The sequence below is a fragment of the Zea mays genome, chromosome 1 (assembly GCF_902167145.1).
Source record: "Zea mays cultivar B73 chromosome 1, Zm-B73-REFERENCE-NAM-5.0, whole genome shotgun sequence".
Classification (NCBI taxonomy): domain Eukaryota; kingdom Viridiplantae; phylum Streptophyta; class Magnoliopsida; order Poales; family Poaceae; genus Zea; species Zea mays.
In genome coordinates, this window is record NC_050096.1 from 221817867 (window position 1) to 221841373 (window position 23507).

The window sequence follows — 23507 nt, forward strand, 5'->3', positions numbered from 1 at the left end:
GAGTTTGATTAACCGGGTTACCTCCCTCATCTAAGTCGAGATGTCCATTTGTAGGCATGGGGGTCTTGATTGGTTTGCACTTCTCCATGTTGAACCTTTTCAACAAGTCTTTGGTATACTTCTCTTGTGAGAGAAAGTTGCCATCTTTCATTTGCTTGACTTGAAAGCCGAGGAAGTATGTTAGCTCACCAATCATTGACATCTCGAACTCCTTCGACATCAACTCACCAAATTCCTTGCAATGACAGTCATTTGTCGAGCCAAAGATTATATCATCAACATATACTTGACAAATGAAAATATCACCGTTATGTTTCTTTGTGAAGAGAGTTGTGTCGACGGTCCCGATTTTGAAGCCCTTTTCGATGAGGAAGTCGCGAAGACGCTCGTACCAAGCCCTTGGAGCTTGCTTTAGCCCATAAAGCGCCTTGGACAACCTGTAAGCATGGTTAGGATATCTAGGGTCTTCAAATCCAGGCGGTTGCTCAACATATACAAGTTCATTTATGAAGCCATTTAAAAATGCACTTTTTACATCCATTTGATAAAGTTTTATATCATAACATGATGCATATGCAAGTAGGATACGGATGGCTTCCAGTCGAGCAACCGGTGCAAAGGTCTCTCCAAAATCTAAACCTTCAACTTGAGAAAATCCCTTTGCGACAAGTCTTGCCTTGTTTCTTACAATCACACCTTGATCATCTTGTTTGTTTCTGAACACCCACTTTGTTCCAATGATTCTTGCATCTTGTGGGGGCTTCTCCAGGGTCCAAACTTCGTTACGGGTGAAGTTGTTAAGTTCTTCATGCATGGCATTCACCCAGTCCGGATCCTGTAGCGCCTCATCTATACAAGTAGGCTCAACACAAGAAACAAAAGAGTGATGTTCAATAAAATTAGCATGTCTATGTGATCGAGTAATAACCCCTTGTGAAGGACTCCCGATGATTTGGTTTTGAGGATGAGCTTGAAGTAGTGATGAGTTTCTCCTGTCAACCACTTGGGAAGAAGATCCTGGAGCATCAACATCTTCGGCTTGTACCCTTGCTTGTTCATGAGAGACAAATGTATCTTCATTTGCATGCCTCTCATCTTTTTCATCATCTTGTGGTACATTTGATGAAGAAGGCCTGTCAATGATTTGCACCTCTTCTTCATCTTCTTTTGGTTTGATAGCTCCAATAGGCATGTTCTTCATTGCTTCCCTAAGTGGCTCATCACCTACATCATCAAGATTTTCAAGTGCTCCTTGGGAGCCATTAGTCTCATCAAATTCCACATCATATGTTTCTTCTACCACGCCAGTGGCATGGTTGAATACTCGATATGCTTTGGACTTTAATGAATAACCCAAAAGAAAACCAATATCACAACGTCTTTGAAACTTCCCTAGATGATGGCGTTTTTTGTAGATGTAGCATTTGCACCCAAACACCCGGAAGAAAGAGACGTCTGGCTTTTTCCCATTTAACAGTTCATAAGGAGTCTTCGCAAGTAGCCGGTGAGGAAATAGCCTGTTTGATGCATAGCAAGCAGTGTTGACAGCTTCGGCCCAAAACCTCTCCGGTGTGTTATACTCATCAATCATTGTTCTTGCAAGGGTGATCAAGGTCCTATTTTTCCTTTCAACAACTCCATTTTGTTGAGGTGTATATGTGGCAGATACTTCATGCTTGATCCCAATTTCATCACAGTACTCATGAATGTTGGTGTTGTCAAATTCTTTGCCATTGTCACTTCTAATCTTCTTAATCTTGCAATCAAATTCATTTTGTGCTTTCTTGGCAAACTTCTTGAATATAGATGCAACTTCAGATTTGTCATGGAGAAAGAACACCCAAGTGTATCTTGAGAATTCATCAACAATCACTAGACAGTAGAGGTTGCCACCGGCACTGACATAATTTGTAGGTCCAAATAAATCCATATGAAGTAGTTCCAGTGGCCTTGATGTTGACATGAAAGCTTTAGTAGGATGTGTATTAGCAACTTGCTTTCCAGCTTGACATGCACTGCATGGCTTGTCTTTTTCAAACACCACATCCTTTAATCCTCTAACCATATCTTTCTTTAATACCTTCTTGAGTGTGCTCATTCCAACATGTGCAAGTCTCCTATGCCAAAGCCATCCAAGAGAAGCTTTGGTGAAGAGGCAAGTTCTTAAGTCTGCATCTTCTGAAGTGAAATCCACTAAGTAGAGGTTGTTGTATCTAAATCCCTTGAATACCATTGATTCATCATCCATTTTTGTTACAATAACCTCTGATGGAGTGAATAAGCATTGAAGTCCAAGATCACAGAGTTGTCCCACTGATAATAAATTGAAGCTCAAAGGTGCAACTAAGAGAACATTTGATATTGATAAGTCATTTGAGATTGCCACCTTGCCAAGTCCTTGTACTTTTCCTTTTGAGTTGTCTCCAAATGTGATTTTATCTTGACCATCAACATTCTCATCTAATGAGGTGAACATCTGTGGGTTGCCTGTCATATGTTGTGTGCATCCACTGTCAATAACCCAATGGCTCCCACCGGTCTTGTAGTTCACCTACATTCACAGACAATTCAAGCTTGAGTTTTGAGAGCCCTATATTGCATAGGACCAGTGACTCTCTCAATTAAGGACTTTGCCACCCAGATTTGTCTAGGTCTACTCTTATTTGGTGGACCTAGGAATGTAACCTTAATCTTTCCATTTGCAACTTTTCTTAGAACATAGTGAGCATTGAAAGCAAATGGTCTTGAGTGCTTAGGCAAGGGAGTTGGTGGTTTAGCTTTGCAGTTGTGGGCAAAATGACCTTCATTTCCACACTCAAAGCATTTGATAGGCTTGTGAGTCTGCTTTGGCTTGTATTGAGTGATAGCTTTCTTTTGCACAAAAGCATTGTATCCAATACCACTCTTGTTATTTTTCATAACAGTGTTCATAAGCAGCTCATTTTGGAGGTATTGACCCTTGTTGAACTTTTGCACACTTGTTGCAAGATGTTCATTTTCACTTTTTAGTTTCTTGACCTCATTCTTAAGCCTTTGATTATCCACAGCCAACTCATTGTTGAAATCATTGTTCTCAATAGCAACTTTTCCTCTAGTAGTTGCATCAGTCAAGTAATTCTTCAATTTTTGGTTGTCTAAAGTCAGGACTTCAACTTTTTCAGTCAATTCAGCATGTAGACTAGTTTGCTCTTCTTGAATCAAATCATCACATGAGGTTGCTACATCAAGCTTAACAACAGGGTTAATAGCCTCATGTGTTTTGCAAGATAAAAGTTCATTTTCAACAAGAAGATTGTCATGATCAAATTTAATTTGAGTATAGTCTTCCTTGATCTTAACTAGTCTATTTTGCAACTCCCTATTAGCTTCATTTAATTTGTCATATTTTTCCTTAGCATCTTTTAGGGAGTTTGTGAGCTCATTTACAGTTGATGACATAGTTTTATTTTCTTCTTTTATTTCATCACTAGCCTTTATAACTATGTCATACTTGGCATTTAAAGATTCATTTTCATTTTTCAACCTATCACATTTAGCTTTTGACTTTCTAATGATTTGAGTATATTCTTTAAGTAAGTCAGCTAACTCATCATATGAAGGTGAAGCAAATTCTTCATCACTATCACTATCACTATCATCATCAATATTAATATCATTTTGTACCTTTCGTTCACCCCTAGCCATGAGGCACAGGTGAGAAGTGGATGATGGCGATGGTGGTGGTGAAGAGAAGTCCCCGGCGATGGCGGCAACTTTTTCATCATTCTCTTCTTCACTTGAAGAAGACCCACTTGATGATTCGATGTCGGTGAGCCAGTCGCCAACAATATATGCCTTTCCATTCTTCTTCTTGTGGAACCTCTTTTGCTTCCCATCCTTTCTATTGAAGAATTTCTTTTCCTTCTTTTCATCATCGCTGTCATCTTCTTTCTTGCCCTTGAACTTGTTCTTCTTGGGCTTGTTGCATTGATGAGCAAGATGACCAAGCTCACCACAGTTGTAGCAGTCCATCTCAGAAATGGGCTTTCTTTTGTTGGAAAAGAACTTCTTCTTCCTTGAATCAAATTTGATGCCTTCTCTATTTAGCTTCTTCAACATCTTGGTGGTCTTCCTTACCATCAAGGCAATGTTTGCATCAAGGTCATCATCACTTGAGGATTCTTCCTCAACTTGTATTTTTGCTTTTCCTTTTCTTTCATGATTTGCTTTGAGAGCCAAATCCTTTCTTTTGGAAGATGATTCTTCTTTGTCGTTGATGTGCATGTACATTTCATGAGCATTGATCTTTCCCAAAATTTGTGTAGGTGTGGTAACCGAAAGATCCATTTGATGTAGCACGGTGACAATGTGTCCATATTTGTCTATTGGGAGGACACTGAGAATCTTCCTCACAACATCCGGTTGTGAGATTTGAGTAAGCCCCAATCCATTGACTTCCTCTACAAGAATATTAAGTCGTGAGTACATAGCATTTGCATTTTCATTAGTAAGCATTTCAAAAGTATTTAACTTTCGCATGGCTATGTGATATCTTTCCTCACGTTCACTTCTAGTTCCTTCGTGTAGAGCACAAATGTCCATCCACAAATCATGAGCATTTTTATGATTCCTTACTCTATTGAACACATCTTTGCAAAGGCCTCTAAAAAGGGTGTTTTGGCCTTAGCATTCCATTTCTCATAATTGAACTCATCACCTACAAGATTTGTGGCGTCTCTAGGTTCGGGGAACCCTTGTGTGGCGGCTTTATAGACATCGATGTCTATAGCCTCTAAGTATGCTTCCATACGAATTTTCCAATAAGGAAAATCGTCACAATCAAAAACGGGAGGAGGTCCATCCCCACCGGACATCGTAACTCTAGCGGTTAAGCTAATCTATGAGCAACAAGGCTTTGATACCAATTGAAAGGATCACGATGCCCAAGAGGGGGGTGAATTGGGCTTTTCTAAAAATCAACACTAATTAAAACCTAAGCAAGAGCTAAACAAGAGCCCAACTTCACCCCAACAACTAGCACTAAGAATATAATACTAGAAATGTAACAAAGCTAAGATAATACTTCAAATACTTGCTAAACAAATACACAATGTAAAGTGCTTGAATTAAGTGCGGAATGTAAAGCAAAGTTTAGAAGACTCCTCCAATTTTTCTCGAGGTATCGAAGAGTCGGCACTCTCCACTAGTCCTCGTTGGAGCACCCGCGCAAGGGTATCGCTCCCCCTTGGTCCTCGCAAGAACCAAGTGCTCACTACGAGATGATCCTTTGCCACTCCGGCGCGGTGGATCCCTCGAGACCGCTTACAAACTTGAGTCGGGTCACCAACAAGATCTTCACGGTGATCACCGAGCTCCCAACGCCACCAAGCCGTCTAGGTGATGCCGATCACCAAGAGTAACAAGTCATAGACTTTCGCTTGACCAAGAGAAGCCTAATGCAAGTGGTGTGTGCTCTAGGTGGCTCTCACTAGCGCTAATGAGGAACAAGCGCGGATTATGATTCTCTAATCTCCTCACTAGGCTTTTGGTGCTTGCAATACTCTACCAAGGTGCTGGAATAAATGTGGAGTGCAAGACATTGAATATGGTGGGTGGAGGGGGTATAAATAGCCCTCACCCACCAACTAGCCGTTACAGGCAATGTGTTGTGCGATGGCGCACCGGACAGTCCGGTGCGCCACCGGTGCGCCAACGGTGCGCCACCGGTGCGCCACCGGTGCGCCACCGGTGCGCCAACGGTCACTTCCAACGGCTAGTTCTGACAGCTAGCCGTTGGACTCATGGCGCACCGGACAGTGAACAGTTCACTGTCCGGTGCACACCGGACAGTCCGGTGCGGTGTCCGGTGTGCCACTAAAATTCATCTCTGAACGCTGCGCTCTCGGGTTTCTGCAACTGGAAAAACTCTGCTGAGGACCAGCCTGGCCCCACCTGGCAGAGGGTGCACCGGACAGTCCGGTGCACACCGGACAGTCCGGTGCCCCAAAGCCAGAAACACTAAGTCTTGTTTTTCAGCTGATTTTCAAATCGGTTTTCGTTCTAACTTGTGTGTGAGTTCTAGAGTGACACCTAGCACTGTAAATGAGTGTGATTGTGCACCAACACTACACTAGAACTCTCTTGGTCAAACTACTCATCGACAACCCCTCTTTATAGTACGGCTAAAAGAGAATAAAAGACCTAACTAAATCGCGAGTGTCCACATCTCCTTGACACTCGGACTCCTTAGACCTTCACCTTTTGTTTCGTCGTTTTAGCCGTCGCTTCGAGTTCTTATCTCCGGGATTGTTTTCACCGTTGTAGTACTTCTACCTGTCATGCGACCTAACTTACCATTTGTCTCTGCAAAACACACGTTAGTCACATATAATATTACGTTGTCATTAATCACTAAAACCAACCAGGGGCCTAGATGCTTTCAATAGCTTTGTAGGTGGAGAATGTCAATTTTCTCCGGCAAAAAAAAGTTGTGTATGCATGGCAATGTGCTCCTATTTATAGTCGTAGGGTGTAGCTTCGATAAAATTACAATCGTGACCTTAACCTATACATATGAGCTACAAAGTTGACTTAGGGCATCGTTGTCTTTTCCTTTTGTGGTCTTGTTGAACAAGTCTTGAAGATCTCACCTCGCTCCTACTGTCACTTTTACCATACATGCAAGCCACCAAGCCGAAGCTCGTAGCTTCGTCTTCGTGTCCGCAACAACTACACGCTACTTCATACAAAGGTGTCCTTCGACATTTCAACGTGTCATACCTGAAACAGACTCATGAGTTAATATTTTGAGGGCTTTCGGCTAATGAGGACTCTAACATAGATGATATGTGTAAATAAAAACGATAAGTAACACATGTCACAAAAATATCATACACATACAAATAAAGTATCATACAATGCCTAAGGTAAAAGTTTATACAAAATATGAAAGTAACACACAAAGATAGCAAATCCAAGTCTCATTCATAGCCCTCCACATCACATACTCTTCTCTTCTCTGTTTCCCTTTGGCGTCAAGAAAAAAACTAAAGGCTGGTTTGGAAGACACAAAACCGGAGAGGTTGAAGGGGTTAAAATCCTCTCCTTATTCAATTTTGAATAAGAAGGGAATTTTAGCCTCTCTAATCCCCTCCATTTTTGGACTCTCAAATTAGCCCTACAGGAATGCACACAGTCGTGTTAGAAAGTCGAACTATATGAGCAGGACATCCTTCTATATCAATACTTTCGCACGTTCAACAATCTACTACTCCCTCCATTTTTTTATTTAACGTTTCTTAGTATAATATTGAACTATCGAGCGTCAAATAAATAAAAAGATAGTAGTATATAATGTTGAACTATCGATCGTCAAACAAAAAAACAGAGGTCCCCTTCTCTCCGATTTTTTATTTTATTTTTTTCTGATACTATTGGCTCTAAATAAGGGGAGACAAATTTTGTACCAAATAACTATTGACTCTAAACTGTCTTGCAAAGTTTACTGGTCCCAGTATTATAGATGGGACAGCGTTATGGGAATTGTTAGAACGAGTCCTTGGGACAAGACGGTGGCCAACAATTTCATCTGATCTGATCATAGCGGTCTAGACAAGTGCCCCAAAGCCCTTCTTGGACCGAGTCTCACCTCACCAGGGATCCGGACTATATAACGGAAAGAGTTTAAACTTTAAAACCGAGACGACGTGAAAATCAGGAAAATATAAAAACTTACGGAGCAAAAGTGCAAAACAACCATAGCCAGACAGTTATACCATGCTCTATTCATATCCGATGACTGTCAGGCATACACATTGCAACATGTAAACATGGGTCAGCTGAACCAGTGCAGAATATGATTGCGCCTCACTGCTTCTTAAGCAACTTCAGAGGACCGGATGAAGAGTCACATTGAAAGGCAACCCCATTGACGCAATGTACATCTTGCCTCATTAGATCAAGAGAGCCATTTGGAGCCCTGAGAACAATAAGAACGACCTACGCCCTCACATGTTCACGGATGAATTGCTCCACGGCCAAAACATTACCAGTTGAACCGGCACCCTCCGCAACAGCCACCTTGTTCTGGCACTGGCTGAAGTTGAATGCCTCTCCAGGGACCCCGAGCTGGACTTCATCAGAGATGTCAGCTGAAGATATGGCGTTCCTTGATTCCCGAAGCTTGTTCCTACAACATGGCCAAAACCAGCAGGGCACAAGAAACCTTGTGAATCTGATGTTTCACGCAGTTAGACAAGCAAACATGTTTTCTACATGCTCCCTTAAAGGTGGTGGTTATGGTTTACTATAATGGGACCATAGATGTGTGTGGGACCAAAAAAAAAGGGGGATACACAAGAACTACAGCTACTTCAAAACCAGAATAAGTGCAATTTATCTGTGCAGCTTAATAGCATGTAAAAGTCACTGGATATATTCCAAATGCACATAAGATCTAGAAAGAAAGCACATGATCACAGCATTTATGCAGCATGCACTACTGAGTTTAGAATTTCTAATTCTAGGTATGCAAGTACGATAAATGTTGGGACTTGGAGAGTTGTCCTTACAATTCTTTCTCCAACTGTTTCTTGATGAATTCCTTCGAGTGGGCGGTAACTTTATCCGTCTTGTTGCAGAATATAAGCACAGGGATCCTTTTCTTAACTACAGATGCTTTTGTCAGAATGTCATAAAGGTACCTGCAAAAGGATGATAATATTGTTATGAAATGTTAACAACACTAATAAATGATGAAACAGAGTAATGCTCTGCAATCTTGGGAACAGTGAAATCTCCTAGTCACACAAACGGTAACTATAGAAAAATATTCATACAGAGTAATATCTGCAGTCTCGGTTTGAAAAGGTCCCCTAATTACACTGTTAATTTCAACTTACCACAAAGGACAGTAAAAGTAGATGAAATAGACACCAATAGTATTTGCTAAAAAGTAAAACAGGGGGCACAAAATTTACTCTGCAGCAGCTTGCATGCTAGACAAGAAATCCTGAGCATCAACAATAAAGACAACCCCAGCAGCTTTAGGCAGGACTTCATCAAGCTTGGGCTTGAGCCTAGCATGACCAGGAACATCAACAATATGCACAGGTTTTACTTTGCCTTTCTGCACGGAAGGGCAACAGGAAGGTTTAGCAGAACTATTGCAGTCAGCAAATGCATGTTTCTTCATAAGAGAAAAAGCTATTCACTTCATTTTTATCTCAATATGTTGGAAAAAGAATGAGCTCTAGAAGTTTCCATACCCTTTCTTGCTCCGAATGCAGCACAAAAGTATCACTGTTTTCTTCCATTGAAGTCACAGTTCCTTGATGTGATGATCCGTCCCGAAGCTGGCAAGCACAGACAAATTAGGAGAGCAACAAAAGATTGTATAAGATAACCCACCTACTTGTAAAACTTGCTATTGATACAAATGCCAAATGATCTAAGAGTAGATAAAAGGGGAAAATATCCTGGTTAGTCAACTAAAAACAAACCAACTAATTTATATAGAAAAAAGGAAGTCAATCAGAATAACAAAGATATACATGTAAGCATGATAACTAGCAGAACTGATATCCATCTAGAATGCTAATCTCACACCGTAAATAGAATAAAAAAATGAGGTTCAGAAATTATTTTGCAAACAAGATAACACAGCCTTGTTCTTCAATTGTAAGAACACGACCAAAAATATTGGAAGTTACCTGGTAGAAAATAGTGGTTTTGCCACTGCCACTGAGCCCGGATAGCACTATGGTGCTTGGTTTAGAGGATTTCAGATAAGATGCTGCAGGAAAAAACATAAAAAGGAATTGCTTATCATTTACCACTCTAATGTAATGGATGCTATGATAGAGCAGACATCTTAACAAGCAACACAGCAGCACCTCATGTATTGAATCATAAGGTATCTCCAGTGGGTGGAGCCAGGACCCAGGCTACCCAAGCTCCAGCCCTGGTTTTAGGCCTAAAGTTACATGGAAGCCAACTTAAGAAACTGCACAAATATTGAAGCTAAAATGAAGATGTTGTTTGGTTTCCTGCCTGAGGCGCCACAACATGTCTAAGCTTGGGGCATGTTTGGTTCACTGCCTAACTTGCCGCACTTTACCTAATTTTTCTGCCTAAGGTTAGTTCTTTAATTCGAACGACTAATCTTAGGCAAAGTGTGGCGCAGTTAGCCATGAACCAAACAAGCCCTTAGTCACTCGAATTGAAGAACTAACCTTTGGCAGAAAAGTTAGTCAAGTTGTGGCGTCTTAGACAGGAAACCGAACAGGCCCGAATTGCAGCATGGTTTAACTAGCTTAGCCCTGGGCTCTAACCCAATCCTGGCTCGAACCCTGGGTAACTATGAATTTAAAATAGAAACAAAAAATCAAACCCCCTCTTGCCTTCATAACTCTAAACATGCAATCATCAGAGATACCTAATGCTAAAGAACTCATAAATGTTATATCACCTCAGAGCTGGAACAACTTACAATGAACAGTAACTAATAATGTAGCAAAAACACAGGCCTAATCTTCGATTATTCAATCAATAGCACTCTTATCGTTACTACCCAGTTGGAAATTTTGAACCTGTGACACAATGACACCTAAGGGCTTGTTTGAAAGCAAGGATAATGGAGGGGATTGAGGGGGCTAGAATAGTGGGATTCTAGCCCCCTCAATCCCCTCCATTATCCTTGCTTCCAAATGAGCCCTAAGAGTCTGACTGTGAACAAAGGCTAAAAAATTCCACTACTTGCTTCCTTTCTAAGCACAACTATTATAATTTGTAAAAGCAAAACTAATAAGTGTTTACAACCCTACAGGTTGGCTAATTTATGAAGCTATATATGATTTTTTTTCCAATCATTAATTAGGTAGGTAACTATGGATTGCTCTCCTAATTGCTTAATAACAGAGTATAGCCTTGCTACACTGTCCAGAACTCCAGATCAGTTCCCATTTGATCCAGGGCAGGTATACATATGAACAAGACAACAGACTACAGCTAAATGCCTAAATATGCAATTCCAGATCCACAATAAGTTCATTCTCCAGTGATTAATTCAACATATAACCATTTTGATGCTTTTAGGTGACAATGTCTCTCCGGACCCGCAAACAGTCCCCTGCCGCAAAATTGAAAACGCCTATTTCATTCCTAGGCCACCTTACGTGGATGTTCTCAATACAAATACAACATTTCAAGACTGTCAAGACCATGGGCAACTCTAGGTTTGGCACCGCACCTACGATAAGCAGCAGGATTGTGACGGCGACCACCGTGGCCGCGACATAGATCTGCTCCGGGGGCTGCTGGCGGATCCAGCTCTCGGATTGGCGCACCCACACCTCGGCTTGGCGAATCCACTCGTCCATGGCGGCTTTCCAAAGAACACAGAAAATTCGTGAATAAGCCGCGCCCGCCGCACCTTGGCTAGATCGATTTCACTCGATCGCTGCATAATAAGGAACCAAATTAAGCAACGGATGAACTGGGTAAGTATCGCGACAAGCAGAATGCAGTTCGACACAAAACGAAACCACAACACCGAGCAAACTCCCCACCAGGCAAGTTAGGGTCTCTTACCTCAGGTACCAAGAAATAGATCTAATCCCAGGTGGACGAGAAGCAGAGGATGGCGGGGAGAGCAAGAGGAGGAGGGCTACGTCGCGGCCTGACAGGAGTATCCTGCCTCCCTGTCCCTCGTCGCCGACGGCGAGATGTGGCTAACTGCGGCCGTGGAAGACTATAAGAAAGTACAATAAGAAAGTATAAGCTGCTAGGGAGGCCAGAGGGGACAGAGCAGGACAGGAGACCGTCGCATGTGCGTCGTGCCACCACGAAACTCCTTTGCTGATTTCAAATTAGAGGCTATCTCCGAGACAGGAAACACGATTTTTTTGTGATTTTGCCCACTTGCCTCGTTGTTAATAGGTCTGTTAATAGGTCTGGACGAAATAATTGTGACTCGTTGGCTCCCTCGACTTGTAGTCTGCTCAGCTCGATTCATTTGAATTTTTTCATAAGCTAAGTTGATATTCTAATTTGGTTTGTTAAAGAGCTAGCTCGCAATGAGCTTTCATATTTCAGCAGAACAAAACTATATGTATATCATTTACGTGACAATTGATGAACATGTTATGTATGTGTGGTATCTATGGCTTATGAGTTAAACTAATGATTGATGTATTATATACGAATATAATTGTAGGTTAAATTGATGAACATGTGTGTGAATGGTGAATTGATTAATGATGAATTGTGTTAATTTGGTGTTACATTGATGTGGTCTGTGAAACTATGAATATAATTAATATTATTCTATTATTAAATTAGTTTGAATTACCTAAAATTAATTATTATATATGTATTATTTTATTCTGTTCTGACTTGCAAGCTAAACGAGCCAAGTTGAGCTGACTCTGTGACTCATTAGCTTAACAAGCCGTGCTGAGATAGCTCAAACTCAGACGAGTCGAGTTTGCTCGATATCCAGCCGTAGTTGCTAAAGATATCCATTGAGCCGTCTATGACTTATGTGTCTATGAATTATGAGACTATAAGTAAAATCACGAAGCCATTGTTAAGATGGGCATTTTAGCAAGCATATGTATTTTGCGCGTCCGTATTTTACAATTCACCATACTTTATATGTCTATATTTAACTATTTAACTTATCAACATATATACTCACTAGATATGTGTCTGTGCATTGCCACGAGAGTTAAAAATTTGTATAAAACATATATATGTAACGATAACTGTCACTATGATATGAAAAATCCGTGTAGCAAAATATCACCTTAACATTAATATTATATTCTAAATATAGACTGAATGCTTTGGTATCTATTCACAGTCGAAGATTTAACTGGGAAAACTTGATTAATCATTCACTGCTCAGATGCAACTGAGAACACAACAAGAACCCAATTTAAAAGGACGAGAAAGAACCAAATGCACGCGGTTCAGCTCATCCTTCTGAATTGGACATCCATCAAAGCTAGCATAGCATAGCTATATGCATTGATAAGTAGATTAAAATAGATCAAACAATATGGGAGATAAATAATGTACTCCTGTGAGTAGCTAACACAATATTTGGTATAAGTTTCATATCTTTACTTTTCACATATAAGCATTCATATCTGCTAGTTATAAGCAGCATGTTGTAAAAGTGTTGTGGAAATGATTGAGTAAATTTGACGGTGGTTGATAGTTAGTCATCATTTTCTATATATTGTGCACAAAGAGAAGTATGCCTAAGAAACGGGGTATATTTATTAAAAAATTGACCAACATAGAAGGGTTTTTAATTAAGGGTTTTTAATTAAGAACACATACAAAAACTTGTCTCGACAATGACTTGGACTTGAGGGGTCGGTTGTGGGCGCATACTGTCGACCAACTGAGCTACACTTAGCTTCTTCAAATTTTGATTTTAATTAAGAACACATGCAAAAATTTGCCTCGACAAGAACTTATGTAGCGTGAGCGAAGGGAGCCACAGGGCCTAGCTTCGGAGGCTAGTTGCATGCTTGCATACAGCATGAGTGGATGAGGGGGACACCCGTAGCTACTTGTATAGTTACATGCTTGCATGCAGTGTGAGTGGAAGAATAGGTACATGGTGAGGGGGGGCATGTTTTAGTCTACATTACCTTGTTAATAGTTAAAAATAGAGATACTATGAGCGAGAACACGCATGCGTGGAGGTTCTCGCTCGAGTAACGCTGGCCGATTGAATACGGCTTTTTTGGACGTATATGTGGATGAAGCCAAATAGTATTAAAATAACTTGCTTTGCATTTATTTATATAGTCCGTGTCTTCTACGTGCAGCAACTAAATAGTGCAGCAACTAAATATAGACTCAGAAGTCATTATATAGAATGATCCAAAATAAGACGGTTCAATCAACCATTTAGGGCTTGTTCGGTTAGCTCTCAATCCATATGGATTGAGTGGGATTGGTTGGGTTTAAATCTCAAACAAGTCAAATTTCTTCACAATTTTTTCCAATCCCGTTCAATCCATAGGTAACGGGATTAACCGAACAAGGCCTTAGATGGACAACAAATGCCCAGGCCCCCGGTACCTGAAATCTACGATTTCTCTCTTCTCGCCGTGTTGTTTGCGCGCTCGCAGGCACTATGGACGTGCGCAACCGAGCACAGCTGAAAATACCTTAAGTGCCTTACGAATAAAAAAATCGTATAAATAGAACTGCCTAACAATTAAAATTTTATGGATTGAATGTTTGTTAGAGCATGTGAAACATATATAACAGAAATTCGATGAGAGAGACCAACGCATACAAAGTTTCCCATCAGATTCGACCACTTGGTAAAAGTTCTCCAAAACTCCTATAAAACAAGCCATTCTATATAGACTTTTTAAGATTTATGGAACCAAAATATTTTGTTCTAAATGGATTTAAAGGAAAGTTTCTATAGAAATTCAATCCTCTGTAATTTCTCTATTTTTCTTTGTTCCAAACAAGGTCTAAAAGAAGAAGAAAAAAAACTATTTTGCTTATTTCACGCTTAACCTATGGTACGTAATAAAAAAAACTATACAAGTGTATTGGTTTATAGATCTAACTCATGCGGCAAATACCAGTTCAGCATAGACTCATGTGGTAATTTCTCGTAGAACCACCTCATCCGCATGTGTGGGCATATTAAAAGTGCTACATGCAATAACTTCGCGATGGACGAGAATTTTGCAAATATGACACCGTCTACAGAGGGCTTCAAACTTTTGGCACCGCGGTCGTGGCAATTGAAAGCGTGGCATTGAAATCTCCCTCGTTTTGCAAATTTAGCATCACGCTCGCGTAATGGTCATTAGCCCTTTTCCAGTGCCCGTGCTGCCCTCGCGCCGTTAGACACTTGCTGTCGTCTTGTTCTTCTACCGTCTCCCGTGAGTCTCTCGTATTCCATTCCCCGTGTCTCCTCTCCTCCTTATTCTCGCCCTGGCCGTCGTCTTCCTCGAGCTGCTCTGTTCGTCTCCGCACACTGGGTGCATTCGTGCCCTGTCCTTGTCCGGATCTCGCCCTTCCCTGCCTCGCCGGTTCCTGCGCCCGTGGTCCATTGCCGACCTCCGACGCTGGTGAGCTTTCCTTCTTCTGTAACCCTAGGGTTTGCAGATTAGGCAGCCGGCATGGATTCTGCCGCCGAGCTTTGTGCCCAGAAGTTGTCCTTGGCGGCTGTTGCAGCCCGTGACACACTGAATGCTTCTGCTGCCGCGAGTATTGTTGCTGCTGATTATTGCGCCACATTTTCGTTAGGTAACGATGTGGTTTCTACTCTTGATGTTCTTGAATCCGCTGTGGCGGCGGAAAAAAGTGCTATGCGTTCTTACAAACAGGCGAGTGCAGCCGTCGATTGTGCTAAGGAGACAGTGGCCAAATATTTTGAGGTTTGTATTCTGAAACTTATACTGAGCCAGGCAATGCTTGAGATTGTTAAGCCCTGTGATTGAATTGTGAAGTGAGGAAATGTGAAGTGAGGAATTGCTTCTGATTATATGAGATTATCAGGTTGCTTAGCCCTGTGATGAATTCTTTGAAAATACTGAACTGTATACTACACTTGTTGTTTTTATGCGATGAAATTTGTGAGGGCTATGGCTGTTTCAGCCTGTTTGATGCTGTTTCATTGAATAATTTGACCTGAGGCTTGTGCTAATTTGAGATTATCAGGTTGCTTAGCCCTGTGATGTTTTCTTTGAAAATAGTGAAATGTATACTACACTTGTTCTTTTTATGTTCAAAAAATACTGAGGGTTATGGCTGTTTCAGCCTGTTTGATGCTGTTTCATTGAAAAAAATTGACCTGAGGCTTGTGTTAATGGAAGATGATCTACTTGATTAGCCCTGTGAGGTTTTCTTTGAAATTAGTGAACTGTATACTACACTTGTTCTTTTTATTCTCAAAAATGACTGAGGGCTATGGCTGTTTTAGCCTGTTTGATGATGTGCCATGTTTGCAAAATTCTCCAGTTCAGTTAACATTGGTTGTTGCCCTATGACGATTTCTTTGAAATATTACAACTGTATACTACATATGATGTTTCCATAGCACTAACTGAGGGCATATGATCTTTCAATAATTATTGTGGCAGTATTATTGATATGGCTGTTTTTAGCCTGTTTGCTGGTATGCTTTGGTGACCCTGAACCCTCAGTTCACTTTGGCAGTATTACTGGTATGGATGTTTTCAGCCTGTTTGTCTAGTTGAGTTCAAATTGGTAGTTTCCCTATGATGTTTTTTTGAAACTTTAGAACTGCCTAGTACATATGATGATTTTAAAAAAAACAGAGGGCATATGCCTGTGTTAGCCAGTTTGGTTCAGTTCATGGTATGTGGTTGATTGTTCAGTTGTTAGTTCATATTCGACTACTTGCTCATATGGTTGTCCATATTCTAATGTTAATTTTTTTCAGGTGAACCAAAAACTTGCGCAAGCACTCAGATATGCCATGTCTCAAATGAGTGATACGGCTAAGAAACTTCAAGATACTGCCTCTTTGTGCTACACAGATGAAAATGTTGTAGACGGTTTCAAGCTGACTCAAGTAGCTCGTTCAATGGACGAGTTAGCTGAAATGCTTGAAGTAACTGCAATTGACTGCCAGGTCTCGATGATGGATCCAACTACTATGTTAGAAGCTGGCTATGCTAGTGAAGATACTGCGGTGTGGGAGGACGTATTCCGTGACTGAGAAATAATGAATCAGCCATTAGAAGTGGAGACACTTGCTGAGCACTGTGCTAAGTGGGGGCTTAATTACAATGAGATCTGGGATAGATCAGTGTAACTTTGGCTTGTGTCGTTCTTTTGTAATGAGTTCAGTTAGATGAACTAGATCAGTGTAACAATGGCTATGGTATTGTAATGCGTGAGTTCCAAATTGTAAGACATCATGAACTACTTGTAAGGCCAGCTTCATTAGCTGGTATAATTGCAAGGCCAGCTTCATTAGCTTCATTGTAAGGCCAGCTTCATTAGCTTCATTAGCTGGTGGCGACGAAGGTCTTTCAACAAGATCTTCATTAGCTGGTATAATTGCAAGGCCAGCTTCATTCTCTTGGACACCTGCCTATGATGACTCAGGTACATCTTTGGGGAACCAGCCTTTTGTTGAATTTTTCCTAGGCTTTCGCTTCCTGTTTTCACAGAAATTAGTTAATAGCATAAAATAGACAGTTTGGTCACAGAACTTAGTTAATATCATAAAATAGACAGATTTAATGTAACCTTTTCTTTGTGCCATTTAATGGACATTTGTAGCTTGCTTTCCTGTGCCCTAGTTCACCACAGTTTGGACACCTGATCTTGCCCCGAATGCTTTTCTTACCATTGTCAGTGTTAACTTTCTTTTTTCCACTACCTCCCTCAAGGCATCCTTTCATCCTATTTTTCCTCTGTCGACCCACAGCTCGTTTCCCAATTGGAGCACCAACTTCTTTTGCGAAAGGGACTTCTGGCCAAAATGATTTGTCACCAATAGGTGGAACCACCCTTGAGTATGCTGTGGTGAAATGAGATACAGAGTAGTACTCATCGACAAAATCCTCCATTCTGACATCCCTAAATTCTCACAAAGCATGGTTACATGGTTTGCCCGTGTACTGCCACTCTTTGCAAGAACATTCACGCAAATGAGCATTGACAATGTGCTTTGAATGCACATCATTGTTATCCCTTACCTCAGCAATGTAGTTGTCAGCTTTACGAACTGATAAATGACTTAAACCTCTTGTTCTGTCGTGTAGGATATGCAGAACCGACGGTAAAATCCTTCCTTGCAACTTCTGTGCAATCCTCCTCCGCCTGTGAAACATCTCCATAATTTCCTCCCTTATCCTTTCAGCCAAATCACAAACAGGCAGATCCTTCCAATCCTTAATCCAATTATTGAAAACCTCAGCAATGTTGTTAGTCACGTAGTCGCACTTGATGTCCGTATTGAAGCCACTTCTGTACCAAAGATAGTCATGATGCTCATTTAGCCAACTACTGACCCTAGGGATTTCTTGGATGCTACTAAAATAGTGGTCGAAGACTTCTCTCCTATAAGCCCTAGCTGCTGGATACATGTACTCAGACCCACCAAACAGCTTTATGTAGTTTTGTATGAGATGCCTAAAACACTCCCTTTTCTCAGCATGTGGAAATACATTGTTCATAGCATTTTTACGCCCTTTGCAGGCATCTGAACACAATGCTAACAAAGGCAGATCCCCCACAACCTTGTGCAACTGATGAAAGAACCATGTCCAGTTTTCAGTATTTTCTGCCTCAAAAAATCCATATGCTACTGGATACATCCAATTGTGCCCATCAACACCTATTGCACAACATAGGTGACCATTCCACCTTCCATTAAGAGCTGTGGAGTCAACACTTAGGTATTGCACAACATAGGTGACCATTCCACCTTTCATTCAAGACAATTACCTGAAAAATTGGTTAAAGTGTCAAATACCTATATTCTTTGAATTGTACATATTAAGTGAAAAAGCTATAATCTCAGCTTACTTGAATTGTAGGAGAACCTTTCGTCTCCAGTCTAGCATGAATGCTCCAAGGGCAATCAGGCCCTTTACAATACCCTCTAAATCTAGTCTTATTGGTTGCCTCAATTCCTAGCTCAAATTCTTTATTTATGGTGTATTGTCTAATTGCGAGTCTGAAGTGGTGCATTGTTGCATACAAGCTGCCAGGCTCCATTACTGGATTGTTCATATCATATATGGTCCTAGTCTCATCGAGCACTGCATCAGAACACGGAATGCCTGCTCCCAATTCTTCTTCACATGGAATGCTATTTCCAAAACGGGAAGCACTTGAATCATCTTCCCTTCTATCATCTTGAGTATCCAGTCAAAGCTGATAATATAGACCTTGTTCACTAGTAACATCATTTCTTCCTTCTTCGTTGTTGGTTTATTCTACCATTATTGAATCCCAATCAATATCATGAATTCCATGGCCACTCCCCTATTCACCACAAACAGTTGTAATGTAATATATAACTACTAAATTGCATACAATAAATTCAAACTACTAACCACTGTAGGTTGTGTGCCAATACAAGTCAATGTCCACTCGTCTTCTTCGACAGTGTATGCAGTCGTTTCGTCCATGGGGGGAACTGCCTCATCGTTGGGAGTATTATTCATAGTACACTGCACATACAATGGATGCTCAATGGGTGGTACGCTGTAGGACAGTATACTACGTTAAATGGTGGCTAGAGTATTCATAGGATAGTATACTACGCTAAATGGAATGGAACAAAGCAAAGGAAATTCTTACCAGAGCCGGCGGCGTTGGGGGACTGCAACCGCGCAATGAAATGGGTCTCCGCGCAATGGACCACGGGCGCAGGAACCGGCGACGCAGGGAAGGGCGAGATCCGGAGAAGGACAGGGCCCAGTGCGCGGAGACGAACAGAGCAGCTCGAGGAAGACGACGGCTAGGGCGAGCAGAGATCGGGCGAGCAAGTGGAGGAGAGGAGACAGAGAGAATGGAATACGAGAGCTTCACGGGCGACGGTAGAAGAGGAAGACAGTGGCAAGTCTCTAACGGAGCGAGGGCAGCACGGGAACCGCACAAGGGCTAAACACCATTAAGCGCGCGCGATGCTAAATTTGCAAAACGAGGGAGATTTCAATGCCACGCTTTCAATTGCCACGACCGCGGTGCCAAAAGTTTGAAGCCCTCCGTAGACGGTGTCATGTTTGCAAAATTCTCGCGATGGACAAGTGGATGATATGATACAAACCAAACACCTTGCACTAGTAGAGATCTTATCATCGATGACGTTCGTATTGCGTCACTGCATGTGTATATATCGTCACAGAGTAAGGTTTGTGACGAATTTGTGACGAGTTCGTTTTGGTCATAGGGGTCGCGTCACATTTGTTGTGTTGTGACGGACTACTCAGTTTCGTCATCGATGTGTATACATTCTGTGACGAAAGGCGCGTTGTCATGGAAGTGAATGCATGCTATGACGATCAGTTGTGGTCATAGAGGAAGACACTGTTCCGTCATAATTCGTCGTCTGCCCGAGCAAACTGACGGCGTTGTTAACGCCGTTTGGTTGCTGTGACGGTACGGTATCGTCACAGATAGAGCCGTGGTTTGGTCATTACCAGCCGTTTGGAAGGTGCTGATGCGTATGACGTCAGCGCTGACGTGGCTAGTGACGTGGCAGCTGACGTCAGCGCTGACGTAACGCTGACGTGGCTAGTACAGTGGCAGCTGACGTGGCATATGTTTTATTATATGCCACCAGTTTGGTCACAGATGTGCAGAGAATAATTTTATTGGAAATTGCAAAATATACTAGAACAGAGGAATGAGCACACAATTCCATATTCCATAGATGAATACAACTAGTATTCCAGTGCGCATACAAACTAAGTGGACAACACTAAACTCAGTTCATAGCATCACCACTTGAGTTCACATTTCAGTTGAGTTTGCACAAACATAACAGCATATAATCAAAAGTTGACACCCACGAGCAACTAGAGTTTTTGGGTACCCTCATGTCAAAGAACAGGCCAAAAACAGCAGCTCTGACTAGCAGCCCTCATGTCGAAGAAGAGTTACCATGCAAGGACAAGAGCTTCTTGATGAGCACATTGGTCTCCTCCATCTCCTTGCTGTTCTTCTCTGTTATCTTCTTGTACTCCTCCAACTCCCTTTGTGTCCTCGCCTGCTGTTCCTCAGCTTCTTCACATTTCTTCCTGAGCTGGTCGAGTTCACCTTGAACAGCAGCCGTCGCTTCAGCTGCAAGTTGTTCCCGAAGCTCACTATGATTTGATGATGAAGCCTTGGAGGTTGCCGATGTTTTGATGCCGACGCTTTTCAGGAATTGGTGTGAGCTGCTCTGGGACAGCACCTTCGACACAAGGTGCACACTGGATGCTGGCATCTCACCTTCAGCAACAGGTTCAGCCCTCAAAGCCTCCATATGAGACTGAAATATCATGGACAGAAACAGTTACATGTTATTGCTAATGAGCAACAGCAAGATGCTGACAATAATGTGAAAACAGTGACTTTCATTTCTAGTGCACGGGTCCTACAAGGCATTAACAAAGACTATGAAAAATAGACTGACAGACTCTAAAAGCTATACATTTGATGGCAAATTATAGCAGATTATAGCAGTTACAAATTATAGCAGATTTGCTTAAAAGCTATACATTTGATGGCAAATTAAAAGCTATTCATTTGAAATACTCTATAAATAGACTATGAAAAATAATGTGAAAACAGTTACAAATTATAGCAGATTTGCTTAACAAAGACTCTAAAACCTATACATTTCTAGTGCACGGGTCCTACAAAAAATAGACTATGATATTTACTTTCATTTCAGAAATTTGATGGCAGACAAAATAGACTATGATCTGAACTCCCCTGGGATGGGACAAGCGATCTCACTCATCGATCTCACTCCCCTTCGTTCCATCGACCCACAGCCAGCCTCCCTCATATGATCTCATAAAAATTACACTAAATAAAGAAAACAAATGAACTTACAAGTGCTTCTCTTGCCGGTTCACTCAGGCCACGTTTGGAGCTGGTATGACAGGTCTTGAAGGCGTCCACCGCATCTAGTTCTTCAGTCTGGTCTAAGCTGGGTTCTTCTCGGTTTCTCTTCTGCTTTTGTTTCGTGGATAAACAATCACAGCGAAGTTTGCTCAGATCAAATGCAATAGAAGTTGAGTGCACAAGTGCAGGTAGTACTACAAGGTAATAGTTACTTACATATGCATGTAAGTGTGCCACATAGCAGCGAGAACCCGTAGCCTGATGAAACTTGACTTGACTGCGGTTCTGCTTGTTCTTTGCACTTATTTCCTACAAGAGAATGAACATGTCAGATTAGATCATAGGTTCAATATGCGAAGATCCTTTGCAAACGTATAGTGAAAGAACAATATATGACAAGATACCCATACCATGTTCTTTGGATCAGACCACTTTGCAACTAATGCCCTCCACTGTTCATCAGTCATGTAAGATACATGAGAAGTTGTGCTAATCTCATTTGCAGGTACACCATTGAAGTATTTCTGCTTGAGCCGATAACGCTGGTTTTTTACCGCAGAGCGTAGCATATCGGTGCAAGCTTCCTTTGTTGCCTTGTCCTCAGTGTTAACGGACAAGCGCCCCTATGCATATGACAATTCCATAGTTAGTCAATTCAGGTTAAGCAGTATACAAGTGAACCATAGAATCAGTAATGCACTTACATTTAGCTGTGACACAAAGCTGTTGTAGTATTTCTGGTCGTCCTTGTAATCTTTCCAACGAGTTAGGATAGGCATGGTTTCCCGAATAATGATGCCAGCCTCTGATGCAAACTTGGCAGCTTGAACAGGTTCATGTGGCCTTTTTTTGCCTTCCTCAACAGCTATGGGCAGTCTCCTTTGCATAACTTTAGTCATCCTGTCCAGTTGTTTTCCCTTGGTTGCTGCCCTGGGTCTCCTTGGTGCTCGCTGTGTAGGAGCTACAAAATATAATTCGCTTTTATTGAATAATGAAATTGTTTTGTTTCATGCAAATCAGCAAAAGAGATGCCTTATTTGACTGAAAAAATAGAACTTGCCTTCAGTTTCTTCATCTCTAGCTACATTGGCTTGAGCATCACCTGTACTGTCATGAGCAGCAGATGCCATGGCTTCCTCTTCAGCTCTGCTGAAATGATCAGCAAGTCCAGGTGTAGTACGGCTGTTGCCTTCAGCATCACCTGTACTGTCATGAGCAGCAGATGCCATGGCTTCCTCTGCAGCTCTGCTGAAATGATCAGCAAGTCCAGGTGTAGTAGGGCTGTTTGGTATGTGATCATTTCCATCTGTTGGTTCCTGTACATTGTGGCCATCTGTCTCTGTAGAGTGAAACCTTTTTGAAGATTGCTCCTCTGGTTGTGCACCTGCCCTCACTCTCTTGCTGAACCTAATGCCTGGAGCCATGTTGGGGTCTATCTTCTTCTTTGAAGCAAGGGTTGTGTTTCTACCTCTTCTAGGATACTGTCCACAAAAAAAAAGTCATGTGCATTAAAAAGCAAGACCATATATTAATTAAGAGGTATGAAATAAAGAATATGAATCTAAAGGCATGAGCATATATTAAACACCAGATAAAAAACATTGAAATGCAATGCAACTATTTGGCATCCACTACTTTGAAGATAGAAGGAGCACCTTCATTGCCAGGGGTTTTGGCTGCTCATAATATTCACTGTCATCATCAGTATCTCCTTGATCATCATCGTCAAGGAGATAGAAAGAGACATATGAATCCGAATCTGAACTAGTATTTATCTTGTTTGCTGCATGTTTCCCCTTTGTTGATGCAGATGGTGAGACAGAATTATTTAGAACAGAAGTATATTTGTTCAGACCCAAATCTTGCATCTTCTTTATATTCTCCTCCACTTGTTTATCCCGTCTTCTCTCATAAGCAGTTCGCTCATGTTGAACTACTTG

General features: G+C 41.4%; 2 protein-coding genes across 3 annotated transcripts; both read right to left on the minus strand.

The window, feature by feature from the left end:
- Positions 1-7688: 7688 nt before the first annotated feature.
- LOC100193087 (uncharacterized) lies at positions 7689-11938 on the minus strand. 2 transcript variants are annotated; one of them, XM_020540185.3, is made up of 7 exons: positions 11569-11938; positions 11228-11437; positions 9690-9772; positions 9246-9332; positions 8958-9106; positions 8550-8681; positions 7689-8185 (listed from the first exon to the last, which is right to left on the minus strand). In XM_020540185.3, the coding sequence occupies exons 2-7, from the start codon at positions 11355-11357 to the stop codon at positions 7978-7980; spliced, it is 789 nt and encodes a 262-aa protein (XP_020395774.1). In that variant the 5' UTR covers positions 11358-11437; positions 11569-11938; the 3' UTR covers positions 7689-7977. The 2 variants fall into 2 exon arrangements, with proteins under 2 accessions (XP_020395774.1, NP_001131722.1); NM_001138250.1 differs by having other exon boundaries at positions 7694-8167; positions 11569-11814.
- An 8422-nt stretch (positions 11939-20360) lies between these two features.
- Positions 20361-22035, minus strand: LOC118476123 (uncharacterized). Its single transcript, XM_035964241.1, has 4 exons — positions 21978-22035; positions 21784-21876; positions 21556-21681; positions 20361-20986 (listed from the first exon to the last, which is right to left on the minus strand). Exons 1-4 carry the CDS (start codon positions 22032-22034, stop codon positions 20597-20599), a joined length of 666 nt encoding a protein of 221 aa, XP_035820134.1. The 5' UTR covers position 22035; the 3' UTR covers positions 20361-20596.
- Positions 22036-23507: the final 1472 nt, after the last annotated feature.

Bases quoted from the DNA above. Each gene is read 5' to 3' on its own strand.
- LOC100193087 (XM_020540185.3), bottom strand. From the start codon at position 11,357: ATGGACGAGTGGATTCGCCAAGCCGAGGTGTGGGTGCGCCAATCCGAG. The intron at 9,333-9,689 runs GTAACTTCCAAT...TGTGCTTGCCAG, and splicing joins AAACCACTATTTTCTACCAG to CTTCGGGACGGATCATCACA. The intron at 8,682-8,957 runs GTAAATTTTGTG...ATCCTTTTGCAG, and splicing joins AGCATGCAAGCTGCTGCAGA to GTACCTTTATGACATTCTGA.
- LOC118476123 (XM_035964241.1), bottom strand. From the start codon at position 22,034: ATGACTGATGAACAGTGGAGGGCATTAGTTGCAAAGTGGTCTGATCCA. The intron at 21,877-21,977 runs GTATGGGTATCT...ATTCTCTTGTAG, and splicing joins GGTCTGATCCAAAGAACATG to GAAATAAGTGCAAAGAACAA. The intron at 20,987-21,555 runs GTAAGTTCATTT...ATGATATTTCAG, and splicing joins AACCGGCAAGAGAAGCACTT to TCTCATATGGAGGCTTTGAG.